Here is a 21,909-nt window from a genome sequence, read left to right as displayed (position 1 = left end):
GGTCTACAGTTTGACGAATGAACCGGATTATGTATCCACCCAGTCCAATCCGGGACATCAAACCGAAGTCGAAATTTTATTTCCAAAGCACTTTGCTTATTTGCTCTTGGCACCATTTCCTAACTCTTTTCTACCAAACCTTAAAAACGATACACCCACCACATGCATTCCTTGACATCAAAGATAAATTATTCAGGCTAGAAAGAACTCACAGGCAAACACACACACTGGCAACAAACTAATTCTTTTTTTTGTGGTTCCTTAAACCAGAAGTTTTGTAAATATTTTGGATAACATACGTTAAGCCACACAACAGGTGGTAGACATAAAAAAGGTTATTGCTTACCATTAGAGAGAACTGCAATGGAGAACATGCTGGAGTGCTGGGATGGATGGATGCTGTTGAAGCATTGGCAGCATATGTTTTGCGGCAGCTATAAACTGGGGCTTTTGCAACTGCATTTTAGTCTCTTGTGACTATATTTATAGTTAACGTTTATGGTTTAACTTCAAAAATCATTTGTTGTTTTTTTTATATTTTTACCGGCATTTTTTGGTGCTTACTGCTTCATGGTATGTCAAGTTTTGCTATGAAACAAAAAATTTTCGGAAAAAAACATTCTTTTTTATCCATGGCACGATTAGCAGCCAGAAAAAAAAACACAGCAACTGAACATATCATGTTTAAACCACTGAACTACTGACCTGATCACGAACTCTCTCCAAATTTGTTGTAGTAGTTAAGAACATTTTTTGTGGTGCTGCTGTTGTGGATTTTTGCTTTGCTTTTCCAATGAAACGGGGAAAAACGATAAGCTATAAGAGACTTCTCAGCATCTATTCCATTGAAGATTGATAATATTTGCTTTTTAGTTGCTTTTTAACAAGAATAGCTGGAAAAAATTATAATGTAATGTGTGGTTATTATTTTTTATTGAAAATAAAAACAATATTTCAATTAATCAAATGTATGTCAAAAAATTTAGTTTACTATGGCAATGGGATAAAATTTGTAGAACAATTTTGCAGGTCTATAGGAGGCATTAATCTTGTTTAAACAAAATTGTTCTACTAGGTGGGTGGGCAATTTTGGTAATTTTGGGGGAAAAATGTTGGGAAAGAGTAAAAATGTGAAAACAGAAAATCAGTAGACAATGTTAAATTAAGCCGAAAGATTTAAATTCTTTATCATAACAACTGTTCCTGCGAGAAACTCTTTTATATGAAAATCAACGACCCAATGGCTATTAGGTCTCGTTTTTTTTCAAACAATTTTTTAACATTTTTCCCAATAATTTTAGGACCACACCTTAGCTAAATTCTTTTTTAAAATTAAAACAACTAATTTTAATTTCTTATTATTTTTCTTCTCCTTTCAGGTCTCATCATTGCTGGTGCTGCCTTCCTATTGGCCCAATTGTCTGTCATTGTTATCTGGAAGACTGTGCAAAAACGCTCCAAGAAGGAACGCTATCTATATCAACAAGATTCAGCACCATCTTCGGTAAACTATGGTGCCCCCACCATGGTCTATGGAGCATCCCACCTACAACACAGTTCATCACAAGGCAAGGCCAGTGATACATTGGGCAAACTCTATGACAGTGGCATGAGTGGTCGTTATGGTCAACAATATTAAAACACAAAACACACACATCCGGCAATTAGGCAACCCCTTAAAGAATGAAAATTCAAACAAAAAACGAACTTTTTAGACTTTAGGACAACAAAATTTTTTATAAAAGAAATGAATTTAATTAAGAGACTTTTTCTACTAATATTTATATAATAATTTTTTTATACGCAACATAGTTTTTAGAAGAAAAAACAAAAAGAAAACATGACATCTATGTAATGCATCTAGTAAATAATAGGTAATAATTTAGAATTTGACAAAAAAACAAAGCAGAAAAAAGAAAAAAACCAACAACCATTTGCTTATGACAATGCCAGCTTTTAAAAGCGATTCTCAAGAGAGGCAAGGAAATTTTTCACATATCAAAAACACAAATATTGACCGAATACTATTTTACCAATTTTCCAAACCTCTTCGGCAGAATTGCTTTTTAAAACCCAGCATTGTTTTTCAAAACACGAAATATATAAAAAAAGAACGCAGGTATTATATAAAAAACGCAACAATTATAGGTTAGGTATCTTTCCACTTTAGCTTTACTATTTTTTTATACATAAATATTTCTCTATTTATTTATTGAATTTATTAATTTATTTATTCTACTTTAACTACCATCCCCTGTGGCCACCAATCAATCCTAAGTAAAAAAGTAAATTTTGGTAAATTTTGAAATAATTTTGTATCAAAATATTTCACAAAATTTGCCGTTTGCTTTGCTCCCCTACTTCTAAAACTTATGACCTTATCTTAATAATTTAAATTTATTTATAATGTGTCTATTTATTTTCCATTTCGACTTCTTTAGTGTAATAATTTAATTGTAGTAACTCTTTCCTAATGTTTTTTTATAAACGCCGGCGGTAGCTATTTAAAAGTAATTCAAGGTGCTTTTCTAATATTTCACTTAAATTTCTTTTAGTTAAGCTAAAAAGAAAATAACCTTTGAGAGGGAATTTTTTTGTAATAATCAAATCATTGAAGAAAAAACAAAAAACGTAGTAAAATGATTTATTTAACTATATAAATATATTTTTTATACGATCCGGTAAATTTAATTTTATACGAGTAAACTATATAATAAAGAACAGACTCTTTTTTATACGCAATGTACTGATTAAGTAATAAATAAAAACCCAACTTTTTATATAATAAATGAATATGTGTTTTTATTTTATATGAATAGAAAGTGTGGATTTGATTGCACAATCAATATTTTCGAATTGTACCACCGCATTGAAGTCATAATTTTAATGAATATTAGGTTTCCATACAATTAAAAAAGGAACAAAGTCGGACGCGGTCAATCATGGCATACTGTATATAACTATTTTGGGCCTTAGCCGATTTCGCAGAGAGCGAGCAATTCTTTGACAACGTGCTTCCACATTATCGGGAGAAGTGTGCTGTCTCTCAGCGCGTGGGTAAGTTGAGCGGAGTAGGTTTGTTTTATTTGTTGTGTTTGTTTCGTCCTGAGTTGCGTATTTTGGCTGCACGCAAAAATAAATATGTATATTAGAAATATGTTTGGATCCAAAAAAATATATGTATATTTGAAACTGGTTGATAAAAATATATGTTTAAATTCAAACATATTATGTTTGGGTATCAACATATTTTTTATGTTAGAACATATTTTTTTATGGGTGGAGAGAGTATATTTGTCAAAGAGCGTAACAACAGGGCTGTCGCTTAATTTATAATAAAGAGCTGTGTATGGTGCAATAGAAGACGCAGAAGAAGAACTCACAGTTGCCCAAACTAGCAAGCGAAGAGGAAAAGAAACAAGTAAAAAAGTATCAGACGGCTTTGCTGACAAAAATTTTGGACGTTTGAACCGACAAAAATGTTGATTAGGATTAAAGATCAAAAGTTTTGAGGAGGAGATATTAAAAGGAATGGATCTACATTGCCACTACATATGGCGGGTTTTTACAACCTTGGGGCTGTTTGCTCAAGAAGTATGGACTTGCCCCTAAAAAAAAACTTTTACCATCGTAATTGAGGCAATGAATGCATGTTGCTTCAACAAAAATCAAAGTGATTCGATAGCAGGTCTTAAAGTGAACATATCCGAAATTTTGTGTGGGAGGTACCGGATGGAGTGGACAAATTTAGTCCATATTTGAACCTGATCTATATCTAGTAGATATATTAGGATGTGTAAAGTATGGACCAATTCGGCCGCTCCCTTCAAGAGTTACCGTACAAACAAATTTTCTGAACATTTGTGGGGGAGGTACTTGAAGGAGTGGACCGATATGACTTATCTTCGAACTTAAACTATGTTGGACAAAATATTACTAAGGCAAATTTTTGGACCAAATCGGCAGATCCGTTCGAGATTTATCTTGCGCTCCAACCACCTCACACGGTGTCATAGGGGTTTTTTGCAACTTTCAGGCTATTTTCTCAGCCGTATGGGGGAAATGAATACAAGTTGCTAAAACAAAAATCAAAGCGATTCTAGAGATGGCTCTAAACTGAACTTTTCCCAAATTTTGTGTGGGAGGTGTAGACCGATTGAGTCCAAATCGGTTGCTCCCTTCAAGAGTTATCGTGCGCAAAAATTTTCCGAACATTTTCGAACTTTTGTGGGGGAGGTACTAAGTTTGGGCAAAATATTACGAAAGCCAAAATTTAAACCGAATCTGTTTATCCGTTCGAGAGTTATCGTGCGCTCCAGCCAGCCAGACAGACAGACAGACGGACGGACATTGCTCAATCGAATCCAAATTGTCTGAAACACATTTCGTCCAAACATACTTGGGGTCTAAAACCATTATTTCGATGATGCACATTTTGCCCATATGAAAGTGTATATACCCTCGTTAGCATAAATGCTGAGGGTATAAAAAGACATGTTGGCTTCAACCCATTTTTACCCATTTTTAACGTAAATGTAGCCACAGCCTCCATGCAAATTATCTTTTAAGGCCAATATTTTTTGCCACGTCCGAAAACATTTCATATTTTATCCAAAAATGTTTAATTTGTATAATATACAATCAGAAGTAGCGTGTTCTAAAAGGGTAAACCTTGGCTTCAGCTATGTTAAATTTTCAAAAATATGTAATGTTCAAAAGGTCCTTTCTACAAATGGTTGCTATATATCAAGTTCGAGTTCTCACTAACCAACCTTTAAAACATGATTGTATGGAAAGATGGAAAATTGTTAAAAATTTCGATGTGTTTAATAGAGACAGTGGGAGCCATGAAAACACTATCTACTAGTCGGTTGGGGTGGGTTCTTGTCTCACCAAACACAAACGCATACAACCATTACATAATATTATTTATTTCGACTCCCGATAAGTACAATTGATCATAAGCAAAGCTGGATTTTATCTGAAACTACTCTACTAAAATCTCCCATACCATTAAAACAAATAAAACCCCGTGTGGATGGAAGCACATTAAAGGAAATAAATATCAATCACTTTACCCATCTTGTTTTAGTAGGATTATCTGGTGTTGTTTATCCTACGGCCTCTAAACCCTACCCTTCCACGATCTTTCGGCCACATACTGTTAAAAGATCCCATGAGCAATTATGTTATTAACATACCCACTCTTTACATCCCCCTGCAAGAACAAAAACTTCTTAGCTATTCATGTTAAATTCATATAGATACAAACATTTTTATTGCGAAGCTTATATGCTTATCAATGATATGCAAATTCAAATTCCAAATGCATACAGGTTTGATTCGAACATCATACCTGTTTGTACTGAGACAATAAAGAAATTAAGTAATATGTAGATATAAGGCGTAATTACAAAAAAAATCATAGGGGAAGGAGTGTATTTACCCCGAATTAAAAACAAAATTAACAAATCTTCAGGCGTTTACATTAGGCCGGGGCGATTTGAAAACCTTAATGGGCCCTTCGCGTTTCTGATTCCTGGGATTGAACTGAGCAAAAAAGTCCACAGGACCATACATCTACCGTGAAAATCGAGCCTCCCGATTTTGACTTTAAGTTTTTTATTGACGTTTTTTGGATATTTTGGCATATAACAGCCAAACCATTGGGATTTTCGATCCAACACAAAGACAAACATTGTAGCCAAGACAGTAATTGAGAACTTTCTAATACATCGCAAAAGCATTGGAAAGCTCCTTCAGGGAGTTTTGGCCTTAAGAATGTGCAAACTTTTCGGAAAATGTCGATAAATGACATTGTGCTACAAAATTTGACCCGAAAAATATTCAAGTGTTCTGATGCAAAATTATATCGTGTTGGGATCCATGGACAACGACAATGCCTTTATTTCGTTTGGGTCACTTCGTTTTATTTTTTTATGACGGTAAAAGTAGTGCACATCTGGGTTTCTTACATTTTCAAATTTAAACGGGCATATCTTATTTTTTCCACAACGGATTTCTTTTGATCCTTCTTCCTTTTAAAGGGGTGAATAATGTCTTTTGAATAAGCTATTATTGTTTTAAATCGGTTAACAAATGGCTATGTTATAGTGGTTTATGTCTGAAAAACCCCACAAAAAACCTATAAAGGAATTTCTCATAATTTTCAAAAATATAATGTTTTTTTGTTTTGTTCAATATTTATTTTGAAAATTATGAGAAATTCCTTTATAGGTTTTTTGTGGGGTTTTTCAGACATAAATCACTATAACTTAGCCATTTGTTAACCGATTTAAAACAATAATAGCTTATTCAAAAGACATTATTCACCCCTTTAAAAGGAAGAAGGATCAAAAGAAATCCGTTGTGGAAAAAATAAGATATGCCCGTTTAAATATGAAAATGAAAGAAACCCAAATGTGCACTACTTTTACCGTCATAAAAAAATAAAACGAAGTGACCCAAACGAAATAAAGGCATTGTCGTTGTCCATGGATCCCAACACGATATAATTTTGCATCAGAACACTTGAATATTTTTCGGGTCAAATTTTGTAGCACAATGTCATTTATCGACATTTTCCGAAAAGTTTGCACATTCTTAAGGCCAAAACTCCCTGAAGGAGCGTTCCAATGCTTTTGCGATGTATTAGAGAGTTTTCAATTACTGTCTTGGCTACAATGTTTGTCTTTGTGTTGGATCGAAAATCCCAATGGTTTGGCTGTTATATGCCAAAATATCCAAAAAACGTCAATAAAAAACTTAAAGTCAAAATCGGGAGGCTCGATTTTCACGGTAGATATATGGTCCAGTGGACTTTTTTGCTCAGTTCAATCCCAGGAATCAGAAACGCGAAGGGCTCATTAAGGTTTTTTTGCTTCCACACAAATCGCCCCACCCTAGTTTACATATATGATTCAAGATTTACTTATTTGTGAATGTTATACTTTAAAGGTTTAAGATACTTTAGTTTTAATTTAATTCATAGTTTTTTTCATGTGTTTCATAAATATGACAATATATTCATTGACAAATATTGGATTTATGGTTTTTTTGTTGTTTTATATATAATTGAATTGTGATATCGATCAATGCATATTTCTTTAAACTTTATTTTTTTGTTTTTTCTCGATCGACTACAAATGACTTATTCTTGTGTATTCAAAAAAAAAAATAGAATACAAAATCAATGATGATGAAACGAGAAGGCAATCATGAAAATATGCACAAATCGGTTATGTCGTTTGGGACAAGGATAAAAAATCAAATTTCACAAAGGTTTAAATTTCACAAAAATAGGTTATGATTCAAGCAAAATTAATTTGTATATCTCATTGAATATCAAACGATAACATTTTTTCGTCACTTACCCCAAATCTTAGTGAGAATTCCGTCTCTCGTCGAGGCCTCGATGGTCAGACTGTACTCAGGAAAGATTAGGTTACTTAACAATGATATTATGTGATGTTGACTTTGATGATGTTTTTTATGACGATGATCACTCCAGTTGCGAAAATTGCTGAAATATACTTATAATTTGGCTTGAATTGTTAAAGAAAATTTGAACCTTTGTTCCTTCGTTATTTTACGGAATATCCTTTAGGTAATGTCGATGGTAGGTAATGTCCTTTAGGTAATAATCGATTTGTTTTAATTTCTTGAATCGTTGTCTTGGGTGGTTCCCGCTTTAAGCAGCTTCTTTTAACAGGATGATGGACAGTCTATTTAGCAGCATTAAAGTTTACGGTAGCCGCGTTAAATTTGATGATGCCTTGCAAGGGTGAATGCCAAATGTCTGGGTTGGGGGCACAGATTATGAGATCAATCCTTTAAGGCAATTTAGGTTAGGTGAAGATTTTGCACTGGTTGAAGATGAAATTTGTGTTGTGATGGTTAAATTCTGGTAAACTCAAAAAGGCGGAAGTTCCAAGATTCTCATAATCCTTCCTAGTACTAGCACTTATATTTATTGGCAATTTATTTAGATCGGGAGTCCAATATTTCCCCAAAAGCAATGGTGGCACGATACCAATGCGGTTGGCGGCTGTTTAGTTAACAGCACTACCAGCTAGAAACCACACAAAATATTTTTTCTTAACTTTGGATACACTTTTAAATCATTCACCAAATAATTACCTTTCAATTGGGATTTAGGGGGTTTTAGAATTATTAAGTTTATTAAAACAAAACGACCTCTTGGAAATTAATAGTGTTTAATTATAGAAAAATCTTTAATTGAATGCTTATTCAATAACTCTTATGTCTTCCTCAAGATAGCACAATTGAGGTGTTGCTGAAGCCGAATCAAGAAAGCGAAAGAATGATTTGTTACTGTCGACAAAAAACAGAGCACTAAACAGAGACTCAGTTTAAAAGTCTCCACTAAAAAAACCAAATACATTCAACAATAATCACACACCCACATTACAAGCTAGGATTAGTTAAAATAACGTTACATTCCCCTCTGACACCTCCCTCAAGTATTTATGCTTGGTGGTTGACAATTTTTAGAACATGTTCTTGGTGGTTGATGAGAAGATCCAACATACGAAAAAAAAGATTGTCTTATCCGAATTCAATATACACTGCGGTACCCATGATTGATTAAAGCCAAAATCTGCATGATCATAATGTTGAATTTGTATGGGCAAAAATAAAAAACCATGTTGTTGGTGATTTATTTAAAAAGAAACAAAAGGTTTTTTTTTGTGTTTTTAAAAAAAAATACAAAAGCAATGATATTCTTTTGATGTTGTACTGGGGAACATGATGGTGTAATTGAATGTTTTTCTTTTTTTTTACTACTAATTACTCCATATTATGTAAAAAATGTTCATTCGTTTTAAACAAATTTCAGGCTTAATTTTTTTATAATAAATCTGGTAGCGTTGAGTTTTCTTCCGGTACATTCTTACCTACAAAAGGTAATGTTTATGCTACACCTGTTGACTGAGCTATTGATGCCAAAATTATTACAAATCTTGAAGTAGAAACCAAAATTTGTTTATGAACACCGAGGTTAGCGTAGTGAAGTAACCCAATGCTATCAAAAATCACAGACAAAAATAAATGTGAAATAAAAGAAAAAAATATTACCGCTTGAGCTAGGGATTGAACTTGGGTTACAAGAACGAAGCGCCAGATGCTTTCCCACTAGGCTACAACAGGTCTAACAAAAGCTTGGAAATGAAGCAATATACTGATGGCATGTAACAGGTTCTTGTAATTTGATTCTCTGTTACATCATACACATGTTTGATAATATTTTGGTTCTGTGTAAGCGAAACTAAAAATAGATTTACCTACTTCCTAGGAAACAATCTGACATGTTAATAACATCCTGTAACTAATGTATCGCTCAGGTTCTGTTACACGTTATCAAACACAAAAGGGATAAGTCAATTATTACAAATATTGATGACATATTCTTCGTCAGCGTGTAATTCTACATAGATATAGCTATGTCCGTCCGTCTGTCCCTCTGTAGAAATCACCCATACAAAGTGACGCGTGACTCGTCGTTGTTTTAAGGAAATTTTAGGATATTTGTCCCATTTGTACGCGTCATTTTAAAATATTATGAATGTATTATTGAGCACCGAATTGGTTGTAATTTGGTATTTTTTGTTTCCATAGACTAAGAAATATTTCTACCATAAAATGTTTATATAGGTCCAGGCGAAAAGGCTGAAGTTTGGTATTTAGTATTCGTTGGGGGTATAAGACTTTTCCCTCGAAATTTGTAAGTATAGATTCACGCCTTCATATAGCCCATATAGGACGGCACCTCCCGACTTTCGGTATTTTGAAGGTTGTGGCCTCAATATTCCAATGAAATGGCTGATATTTGGTGGTTAGTCTTCATTTGGGGTATAAAACATTCCATATGAAATTTGTCGGTATAGGTCACACGCCCTCATATAGTCCCCATAGGATGATATCTCCCAATTTTCGGTATTTTTGAAGGTTTTAGCTATACTATACTACCAAAATGCCTGAATTTTGATATTTCGTCCTCTTTTTGAATGCAAAACTTTCTCCCAGAAATTTATCTGTATCGGTCCACGCCATAATGTACAGCCTATGGAACGGTAGGTGAAGGTGGAGGTGAAGTTTAGCCTCATTATAACACCGAAATTGCTAAAATTAGTCGGTATAGGTCAACGTCTTCATATAGCTCCCATATAACGGCACCGCCCGATTTTCGGTATTTTAAAGGTTTTAGCCTCATTACTCCACCGAAGTGGCTGACATTTGCTATTTAGTCTTTTTCCGGGCTACAAAAATTTCTCTCAGAAATGTGTCGGTACAGGTCAACGTTTTCAAAGAACGGTACCTCCCGATTATCGGTATTTTGAATTTTGTAGCCTCATTATTTCACCGAAGTAGCTGTAATTTGGTATTTAGTCTTTTTCTGGGCTACGAAAATTTCCCTCAGAAATTTGTCGGTATACGTGCATGTTTTGGGGGATATCCCCATAGAACGGTATATCCCAATTTTCGGTATATTGAAGGTTTTAGCCTTTAGGGAATGGCTGCAAGATGGTACTTAGTCTTCGGTATAGGTCCATGTCTTCATATAGCCCCCATAGAACGGTACCTCCCGATTTTCTACATATAGCTCGTTCTCCAGCAAAATAGCTGATATTTGGTAATAAGTTTTTGATAGAGGTGTGAAACATTCCATCCGAAATGTGCCGGTATAGGTCGACGTCCTCAAATAGCCCCATATGATCGTACCTTTCGATTTACGGCATTTTGAAAGTTGTGGCCTCAATATACCATCAATATGACTGAAATTTAGTATGCAAATTGTCATGGGCGTATAAAATATTTCAGAAGAGAATTATCACTATAAGCCCTTTTCTTCAAATAACCCCATAGAAGCGTACTTCTCGATTTTCGGTATTTTAAGTTTGTGTCATCAATACCCCATCGAAACGGATGAAATTTAATATTTAATCTCCAAATCCAGAATATCCAGGTTTAGGTCTAGTCGGTTTTGCCCAATTTTATGCATTTCGCTCAATTCGGAAAATTGTAAATATTGGTCCATTTTTTGGAAAGAACAAAAATGTCGCCCCATATTAACTGTTTTGCAGGGAGTATTATCAGTTGAGATATATGTACTACTACTGGTGGAGGGTATAAAAAGTACGTCCCGCCGAACTTAACGCTTTTCTTACTTGTTATACCCTCAGCATTTATGCTAACGAGGGTATATACATTTTCATACGGGCAAAATGTGCCTCATCGAAATAATGGTTTTAGACCCCAAGTATGTTTGGACGAAATGTGTTTCAGACTATTTGGGGTTAATTTAGCCATGTCCGTCCGCCTGTCTGTCTGTCTGGCTGGTGCGCACGATAACTCTCGAAGGGATGAACCGATTTAGTCCAAATTTTGGCTTTCGTAATATTTTACCCAAACTTAATTTAAGTTCTTGTACCAGACTTAGATATGGTTTCAATATGGACTCAATCGGTCCATTCCTTCGGGTACTTTTCACACAAAATTTCGAAAAAGTTCAGTTTAGGGCCATCTCTCGAATCGCTTTGATTTTTGTTTTAGCAACTCGCATTCACTGCCCCCCATACGACGATACAAGTTTCATTAGCGGCAAGTCCATACTTCCTGAGAAAATAGCATGAAGGTTGCAAAAAACCCCTATGACACCGTGTGAGGTGGTTGGAGCGCAAGATAACTCTAGAACGGATTCGGTCCAAAATTTGGCCTTAGTAATATTTTCTCCAAACATAGTTTAAGTTCGAAGATAAGCCATATCGGTCCGCACCTTCAGGTACCTCCCCCACAAAAGTTCAAAAATGTTCGGAAAAATTGTGCGCACGATAACTCTTGAAGGGAGAGGCCGAATTGGTCCATACTTTACACATCCTAATATATCTACCAGATATGAATCATGTTCAAATATGGACTATATTTGTCCACTCCATCCGGTACCTCCCACACAAAATTTCGGATAAGTTCACTTTAAGACCTGATATCGAATTACTTTGATTTTTGTTGAAGCAACTTGCATTCGCTGCCTCAATTACGATGGTAAAAGTTTTTTTCAGGGGCAAGTCCATACTTCTTGAGCAAACCGCCCGAAGGGTGTAAAAACCCCCTATGGCACCATATGTCGTGGCTGGAGATCCACTTCCATAATGGTCAATGTCGATCCATCCCTTTTAGTATCTCCTCCGCAAAACTTTTGATCTTTAAGCCTAATCAACATTTTTGTCGGTTCAAACGCCCAAATTTTTAAAACCCCCTTAATACATACGTTTTTTTGTTTCAAAATACACAGGCTGAGGGTATATCTCTGTAGGCAAAGCCGACTGATACTTTTTTACTTGTTTTATTTAACAACTGATGTTGTTTGTTGTGGTTATGGCGGCGCCGAGATACACAAAGTCTTTAACTACCTTAAAAATTATATGAACCAACTTCCACAGTTAGCCCGAGTTTTAGGGATGCATTTCACGTCGATACCATCAGCTTGATTTCATCTCCGTATACTGCTCTTATCGCCGTGCGCTTTAGCCGATAATCGTTCAACCTACTTAAATGTATCAGTTACTTCTTTTACTGATCGACCCATGATGTCTCCTATAATCTTTTCCAGCAGCATGTTTGAAACCTCTTTTGGCAGTGAACTGTTCGGAGAGTTCTTTTCCTATTTTAAATGAGGACCGGGTATTAGTTGATGTAATTTTAAAAAGCCGAATGAGCTTTGCGGCTATACCAAAATTAGACATGGCTTGGAATTCTTTTGAACGTATAGAGCTGTCGAAGGCTGCTTTATAATCGACAAAAATATGGTAGGTGTCCATCTGCTTTTCTTGGGTATTTTTCAGGATTTGCCGCAAGGTAATTATCTGGTCAATGGTGGATTTGCCATGTCTAAAGCCGGACTGATATGGCCCAAATATTTCATTGACCATAAGCTTTAGTCGTTCACACAATATCCCAGATACTTTCATCCAATAGGGAGCAAACGTATACCCCTGTAATTGGAGCACACAGTCCTATCTCCTTTCTTGTGGACGTTCCAATCATCGGGTACGCGTTCTTCCTGCCAGATGGCGCTAACTAGTTAATGCATTCACCATATCAGCGTGCCGGCTGCAGTCTACAACAGCTCGGCTGGCAAGCCATCGGCTCCTGCGGCCTTATTATTCTTCAACCGGTTTACAGCTGTCTGCACCATATTTTGACTGGGTGGTATACACTCAACACCATTTTCTGGGACTGGACCTGTGGTATCTTCGTCGTTTTCGGTAGTATTGTATAACAACAGTTTAGAAAAATTGTCATTCCATATCCTGAAATCTGTATCAGTTACCAAATTACCTCGCATACAGGAGAATGTACATGTACCTGTACTAACGCCATCAGTTGGATGTTTCACTATTTGCTAGAATTTTCGGACTTAATTCTACCTCCTGAACATTTCGATGTTTTCACAACCCAACTTTTCAATTTCTCTAATTTTCCTGCGGAAAAGACGTTTTTCCTCTCTACTTTTCTCCCGATCTTCTCCCGCGAGCTGCGAGTTGCTACTGATTGTATAGTAGTCCTATATTCCGCATTCGTTTCTTTGGTAGCAGCACTACACTCCTGGTCATACCATGGGTTCCTTGGTGGAGGTGTCTGGTAGTCAAATATGGATTTTGCGGTTGTTTGCATGGGGTGAGTAATACTTTGGCACTGTGCAGATATGTTAAGATAATGTGTCAGTTGAGTGAAATATACTGTAGACATCTGTGGAGAATAATTTTAATTGTAATCGCCTAGATTAATTATAATGCCAAGGGTAGGGCAACGGTCATATGTTTGTCGATTTTACGTATCCCTATCCTGGGCATTGTGATGTTAAAGTCGGTAAGGAACGTTGCTTGGTATATTCCATCCCCTACATCATCCCATTGGCCTAGTACTTACTTCTAATTTACTACTATAAAATTTAGAAACTATATCTGTTGCTGGACACCGACGATAGGCGCTGCCTGCTCTTTTAACGGTAGTGCACAACTACAACTTTGTTGCCATAAATTGCAATTTTACTCTACTACCATAAATTCGTTTACCCACATTCATGGGAATTCCACAAAAGCCGGTATAATTTTATTTAAATTCGATTAAATTTTCTCGACTGTCAATCAAATGCTTTTCAAGATTATCATCAGCGATACTAAATCAATTTGTGACAAAATTTGCCTCTTCGAGACACAGCAGTCACACACAAAAACCCCGTTATCCTCTCAATTTAATTTAAACTTAAATTTGCAACAACAACGATGATGTCAATTACCTGGACCTGAATGCGAGTAAACGTCACAACATTATTTACAACCGCTAATTGAATGAAATGATAACGACGATGAGATGTCGTGAATGCCAAATCAAGATAGACAAAAAAAGAAGTGGCGACGACGGCGCCCCTATTAGAGAAATATTTAAAAAGCAATTTTAATAAATTATTGAAATTACTGATATACAAAGTGAGCACACACAACCGAACAAACGGAAAATATATCGACCACTCTATCATAGTCGACAGCCAGTACAGAGTGCGTACAAAAATTTGTCTGTCTAAGAAGCTATGGGGCTTTCTGAGCCTCCATGGCAATTGCCAATTTACATGCGTACTCTTACAACCTGTTAAGAATGTTTAAAGATGTGCGAACATTTTGTGGCAAGAGGAGCAAAAGCAATTCATACCTATCGCATAAACGTTACTAGAATAAGTGCACACAGGATAGTTGAAAAAGTTGGACGGACGCATAGACATGAAAAATAAATAGGCAACACCTGTATTTCATACGCATAAGAAACGTGGGCATTCGAACAGTGGGCGAATATACTTTGGTTGCACGTTAACTTCTTCGATATCAGTTTTATCCAAAGGATGAGAAGCCCAAGCTGAGTTTTACCAGCGCCTAAGAAAATCTTATCCTGATCCTAACTTTAAACTTTTAGAGACAAAATCGGAAGGAAAAAATATCTTTTGGGAAACGCATACAGAATTTTGTTCAGTAATATATTTAGATTGTTAATGAGCTTATGACTGCGGCATTTTCAGAAATGTCATCGGGTGACGTAGGGTATGGAAGATACCAAGCAACGGTCCTGACCGGTTTTAACATGGCAAAGCCCAGGATTTATCTTGGTCCCTCTTTCATCCCAAGTGGACACTGACCTCCCCGTGGTGTCACCTGGGGAACTGCCTTTAACACCCGTTAAAGGTAGTGAGCTAACCTGTGCCGCGCGTTCACCCATAAGAACGTTAAAAACTTGGGTTTGGGCGTCGGGCTAGTAACCCTCCCCTAGAAAAAACAGCCTACTATGAAAAAACTAAAGAAAAGAAAAACAAACCCCTCTAAAGTTGACGAACCCCGCAAACGTTTTAAGGACCATGATCTGCGAATCTGCACCTGGAATGTTCGCACTCTTTATAGAGAAGGTGCAGTCTTCGCATTGGCAGACGTACTTGAAAAGTACAAGACCGATATTACTGCCATACAGGAAATACGATGGATTGGAAAAGGCGTCACAACAACACCTAAAGGTGACGCACTGTATTATAGCTGCCATGACGTAAAGCATGAGTTTGGTTGTGGATTCGTAGTTAGTCGGAGACTTAAACATCTGGTATCCAGCTTCACCCCAGTGAATGAAAGACTTGCTGCAATTCGAATAAAAGCTAAATTCTTCAACATCAGCTTTATTTGCGCTCATGCTCCCACTGAAGAAAAGGACGAACAGACCAAAGATATATTTTACGAGCGCTTAGAAGAAACATATGACCGTTGCTCTGCCCTGCGAGGCGCGAACATTGATTCGGACCACTACCTTGTTGCAGTAAAGGTACGCACCCGCTTAAACGTAGCAAACAAAGTACGAACAGACACAACACGAAAGTTAGACATCGGTAAGCTGCAATCACAACAGATAGCCACAGCATATTCCACTCAACTAGTCCAATTGCTTAATCAAAGCACTCCTCATCCCGATAACATATCAGCGCAATGGCAAAGCATTGCACACTCCATGCAAACAGCCGCAAAATCCATACTTGGATACCAGAGACCTCCACCAAGGAATCCATGGTATGATCAGGAGTGTCGTGCTGCCACCGAAGAGAAAAATGCGGCATATAGGGCTACTTTACAATCCGTAGCAACTCGTAGCGCACGAGAGAAATACAGGGAGAAAAGGAGAGAGGAGAAACGTCTTTTCCGCAGGAAAAAGAGGGATATTGTGTGAAAGACTAACGCCTATGGTCAATGAAATAATTGGACCATACCAATGCGGCTTTAGACCTGGCAAGTCCACCATTGACCAGATATTTACCCTGCGGCAAATCCTGGAGAAGACCCAAGAGATGCAGATCGACACCTATCACCTTTTTGTCGATTATAAAGCAGCCTTCGACAGCCCGCTGCGTTCGAAAGTATTCCAAGCCATGTCTGAATTTGGTATCCCCGCAAATCTCATCCGACTTTGTAAAATGACTTTAACTGACACGAGGTCCTCAGTTAAAATAGGAAAGAACCTCTCCGAAGAGTTTGGTACCAAAAGAGGTTTCAGACAAGGCGACAGCCTTTCGTGTGACCTCTTCAACATCCTGCTAGAAAAGGTTATACGAGAGGCAAACGTCAAAAGAAGTGGCACAATCTACACCAATAGTCACATGTTACTTGCTTATGCTGATGATATAGACATCATGGGCCGATCAGTAAAAGAAGTAACTGATACCTTTATAAAGGTCGAAGGAGAATCTGCTAAAGTGGGTCTGGCGGTAAACGATGAGAAGACCTGATACTACCCGTGCTGATGTATGATACTACCCGTGCTGATGTATGGCTCCGAAGCCTGGGTACTTGCGCAAGCAGACATGGCAGTACTTGGTGTGTTTGAGAGAAAAATTATTCGAAAGATCTACGGACCAATCTGCGTTGACGGTGAATATCGACGTCGCATGAACCACGAGCTGTATCTGCTATACAACGACATGAATATTGTTAAACGTATCGAGATGCAGCGATTGCGTTGGCTAGGCCATATCATAAGAATGAGCGATGATGAACCCGCTAAAAAGGCGTATAAATACGGACCGCTTGGCGGTGCACGCAGAATTGGCAGGCCAAAGAATAGATGGTGCAAACAAGTGGATGATGAGATGAAAAGGCGCGGTATTCCAGAATGCGAAGCAACAAATTGAGAGGAATGGAGATCTCTTCTTAGTTCGGCCTATAGAACAAATGTTCTGTAATGGGCCAGCTAAGTAAGTAAGTAATGCAGATAAAGCGTCAGGTTATGGAAAGAGAACTATTCCATGTTGTTGATATTCATTAGAAAAGAAAAGTCAAAGAACCATACCCAAGGAATGTGGTATTGAACAGTCCCCAGATAAAAGGTTTCAAGTAGCAATTAAGTGAAATATACTGTGGGAGCGGAAGACTGTCGTTTACATTGCACACCTAGCCGTTTAGGAATAGATGTAACTCGCTTATAAGGTGTATGTATAAATTGGTATGTGTTCAGTCAAGTGTTCTGTTTTAGTTATTTTCAGGGTTGACCTTAAAATTTACGAAAACATATCCCATTGTTCTTATTTATTATTCTTTATCCCGCCAAAGGCAACATGATATGGTTTAACTTACGCACTTAAAACGCTGATGCTCATCGCCAGTCGCCAGAGTAAAACGGCTACTGTTATATGTTTGTAGTCTGGCGGCACCATGATTGCAAAGACTAGATAACAACAGAGGGAAAAAAAGTGTCGCAAATTTGTAAAAATCTTCATTGCAGCAAGAGGAACATGAAATAGAACCTGCGTACTCACTAAAACGAGCCGATGAATGCCGGTGCGTTAACACATTTCTGTTATACTTTTTGTCCATGGATGAATCTCATAAGAAATTCATGCCGTGTGTAAGCCTAAAGACCCACTGAGTAATCAATTTATGATGTTGGTGATGATGATCGTTGTCGTTCTTGTATTTTTAGTCATATTTATTAGTCATATTTTGATTTTGTTATTGCCAACAACAGAGATGTCATATTAAACTTAAATTATGGCATTCGGTGTGGGCCGTTTTGCCAACGGCGTCATAGTGTTGAGACAACAACTAATGGTGTGACAAGAAAAAAATACCATGGCACATAAAAGTGTTAATAACTCAATTTCACTTGATATGAGTTTATGTTACACATTATTAATGGCGACATTTCAAATTGATTGTATTTATATGCTAAATAATTGATTTTGCGGTGAACTCAATGTCGGCTTAGGAACCGAAATAGTGGATATTATTTATCCGACCTTCGGAGTGTATACGGCAGCAGATTGTGGAGGGCCCACTTAGTCACTGGCAGTGAATGAAAGAAGCAGTCTCAGGTAGCATAGATTATCTCGGTCTGAGATTAAATGTCGCAGTTTCAGAGATTCCTGGATGTACGAGCCATTTATTCTTAAGAACGGCACTAACATTATTTAAGGCTATAAAATTGCGAAATATTTTCGATTACAGACACTTTGCAGACAAGAATTGTTTTTCTAACAATTGTTTTTTTTTTCATTTTTATTGTAAATATTCAGCCAGTTATTCACCATGAAATACAAGAATTTTTGCTGCATGAAATTGACAAAAAACAAGTAAAAAAGTATCAGTCGGCTTTGCCGACAGAGATATACCCTCAGCCTGTGTAAATTGAAAAATTTTGGTCGTATGAACCGACAAAAATGTTGATTAGGATTAAAGTTCAAAAATTTTGCGGAAAAGGTACTTAAAGGAATGGACCGACATAGACCATTCGGGCTGTTTTCTCAAGAAGTATGAACTTGCCCCTGAAACAACTTTTACCATCGTAATTGCGGCAGCGAATGTAAGTTGCTTCAACAAAAACCAAAGTGATTCAATAGCAGGTCTTAAAGTGAACTTATCCAAAATTTTGTGTGGGAGGTACGGGATGGAGTGGACAAATATAGTCCATATTCGAACCTGATCTATATCTGGTAGATATTATGAGAATGTGTAAAGTGTGGACCAAATCGGTCACTCCCATCAAGAGTTATCGTGCGCACAATTTTTCCGAATATTTTTGAACTTTTGTGGGATAGGTACCTGAAGGAGAGGACCGATTTGGCTTATCTACGAACTTAAACTAAGTTAGGAAACAATATTACGAAGGCCAAATTTTGGCCGGAATCGGCATTTCCGTTCGAGAATTATCTTGCGCTTCCACCCATAAACATGGTGTCATAGGGTTTGTTTTCCAACTTTCAGGCTATTTTATCAGGAAGTATGGACTTTCCCCTGAGGAAACTTGTACCTTCGTATAGGGGACAGTGAATACAAGATGTTACAACAAAAACCGATGCGATTCGAGAGCAGGTCCTAAACTGAACTTTTCGAAATTTTATGCCGATTGAGTCCATATTGGAACCTCATCTAAGTCTGCTAGAAATTTCATAATGTGCAAAGTATGGACCAAATCGGTTACTCCCTTCAAGAGTTATCTTGCGCACAAGTTTTGCGGCAATGTGGACCTATATGGCCCATCTTCGAACTTAGATCGAATCTGGACAAAATATTTCGATACCCAAAATTTGAACCGAATCTATCGATCCGTTCGAGAGTTATCGTGCGCACAAATTTTCCGAACATTTTCGAACTTTTGTGGGGGAGGTACCGGAAGGAGTGGACCGATATAGTCCATCTTTGAACTTCAACTAAGTTTGGACAAAATATTATGAAAGCCAAATTTTGGACCGAATCGGCAGATCCGTTCGAGAGTTATCTTGCGCTCCAAGCACTATACACGGTGTCATAGGGTTTTTTGTAACTTTCAGGCTATTTTCTCAGGAAGTATGGACTTGCCCCTAATGAAACTTACAGCGTCGTATAGAGGACAGCGGATCCAACTTGTGTAAACAAAAATCAAAGCGATTCGAGACCAGGTCCTAAACTAAACTTTTCCGAAATTTTGTGTGGGAGGTATCCGAAGGAGTGGACCGATTGAGTCCATATTGGAACCTCATCTAAGTTTGGTAGAAATTACACGATGTGCAAAGTATGGACCAAATCGGTTATTCCCTACAAGAGTTATCTTGCGCACAAGTTTTGCGGCAATGTGGACCTATATGGCCCATCTTCGAACTTAGATCGAATCTGGACAAAATATTTCGATACCCAAAATTTGAACCGAATCTATCGATCCGTTCGAGAGTTATCGTGCGCACCAGCCAGCCAGACAGACAGACGGACAGACAGACGGACGGACATTGCTAGATCTACTCAAAAATGTCTGAAACGGATATCGTACAAACATACTTGGGGTCTAAAACCATTATTTCGATGAGGCACATTTTTGGTCGTATCAAAGTGTAAATACCCTCTTTAGCCTAAAGGCTGAGGGTATAAAAATAGTAAAAGAGTATCAGTCGGCTTTGCCGACAGAGATATACCTTCAGTAGAGTGGGGCGATTTGAACACCATCACGGGCGCCTGGAGTTTCTGATTCTTGGGATTGTACTGAGCAAAAAAGTCAACTAGATCATATGTCTACGGTGAAAATCGAGCCCCCGGATTTTGACTTGAAGTTTTTTTCAAGAATTTTTGGATATTTTGGCATATAACAACCAAACCACTGAGATTTTCGATCCAACACAAAGACAACAATTGTAGCCAAGACAATAATAAAGAACTCTCTAGTACATCGCAAAAGCATTGGAATGCTCCTTCAGGTAGTTATGGCCTCGAGAAGGTGCACATTTTTCGGAAAATATTGATAAACGACACTGTGCTACAAAATGGGACACAAATTCAGTGGGTGGAAAATCCCTTTTGGAGATGAAAGCCCTTTGTGAGTGTACTAAGAACCCAAAACGAAATTTTCACCATAGGTCAAGTTTCCGAGATTTTGCGTGATTAATGGTTTAATTTTGGACCCTTAATTTGTGAGAAAATAGCTTTATATCTCTCTAAAGCGTTATTGTAGCTTCATTTTGACATTACATGTCTTCAGTCAAATCGAATGGTGAATCTTTTTGTGGAATATTTCATCCCCCTAACTCCATTCCTTTTATGTCCTTTTCGTCCTTTATTTTTTGAACCGTAGTAAAAGTACCACAAGACGAGATTTTACAGCATCCAAATATTTTACAAAAATGTTGCTCAGAAAATTTTAGGTACGGTTCTCATTGACGACCAATCGCTATTTCCCCGTTTTCATGGTCCTTTTTGACATTTCTTCGGTTTTTGTTCAGAAAACTATGTTTTGTTTTTATGTATATTCGTTATTGGTCTTAGAAAGCTAATAAAATGGTTAATAAAATTACAGCAAGTAGCTGATTACTACGTTGTTGGTTCCGAAGCTAGATCAAAAAAACCGCTTTCTTAAACCGATTTTGATGTAAAATATCACTGGGTTGAAAAATTCTTTTTGGCGATAAAAGTCGATTAAGATTGTTTTAAAAATCTGGAAAGACAGTTATGCCATAGGTCAAACTTCTGAGTTATGGTGAGATGAATTTGTGTTATGTTGTTTTTTTATCATGCACTTAAAGTTCATCAAGAATGAATTAATTTCGCCATAACTCAGAGGTTTGAATCACGTCAACCCAGTGATATTTTACATCAAAATCGGTTTAAGAAAGCGGTTTTTTTGTTCTAGCTTCGGAACCAACAAAGTTGTAATCAGCTACTTGCTGTCATTTGATTGACCATTTTATTAGCTTTCTAATGATATACATATTTAATATCAGAATATCCGGTTCAAAAATTTAGATAACCGGATCTGTCCTCCAATAAAATTTGTTATTAACGTGTTCGTCATTACAAAGGCTATTTATGGTAAGTATTTCAGAAGCACCACAGACCAAAAACAAAACAT

General features: G+C 37.0%; 1 protein-coding gene and 1 long non-coding RNA gene across 3 annotated transcripts in view; one reads left to right on the top strand and one right to left on the bottom strand.

Annotated features, from left to right (window-relative positions):
* LOC141391179 (uncharacterized) overlaps positions 1-860 on the bottom strand; it is a 104,930-nt gene extending 104,070 nt beyond the window's left edge. The window contains exons 1-2 of the long non-coding RNA XR_012409580.1: positions 706-860; positions 347-588 (exon numbers count right to left, since the gene is read on the bottom strand). This is a non-coding gene — a long non-coding RNA (uncharacterized lncRNA). The remainder of the gene's footprint in view (positions 1-346; positions 589-705) is intronic.
* LOC141391178 (uncharacterized) overlaps positions 1-1,923 on the top strand; it is a 115,474-nt gene extending 113,551 nt beyond the window's left edge. Inside the window, exon 10 of one of the 2 annotated variants that reach the window (XM_073964086.1) lies at positions 1,380-1,923. In XM_073964086.1, the coding sequence (XP_073820187.1) occupies positions 1,380-1,639 (260 nt within the window). In that variant the 3' untranslated portion in view covers positions 1,640-1,923. The remainder of the gene's footprint in view (positions 1-1,379) is intronic. The other variant, XM_073964087.1, reaches the window with a different exon arrangement.
* Positions 1,924-21,909: the final 19,986 nt, after the last annotated feature.

Source organism: Musca autumnalis, unplaced genomic scaffold (assembly GCF_047663935.1).
Source record: "Musca autumnalis isolate F117 unplaced genomic scaffold, ASM4766393v1 scaffold_1, whole genome shotgun sequence".
Classification (NCBI taxonomy): domain Eukaryota; kingdom Metazoa; phylum Arthropoda; class Insecta; order Diptera; family Muscidae; genus Musca; species Musca autumnalis.
The sequence above is the reverse complement of the archived record's forward strand: the minus strand, read 5'-3'. Positions and strand labels throughout refer to the sequence as shown.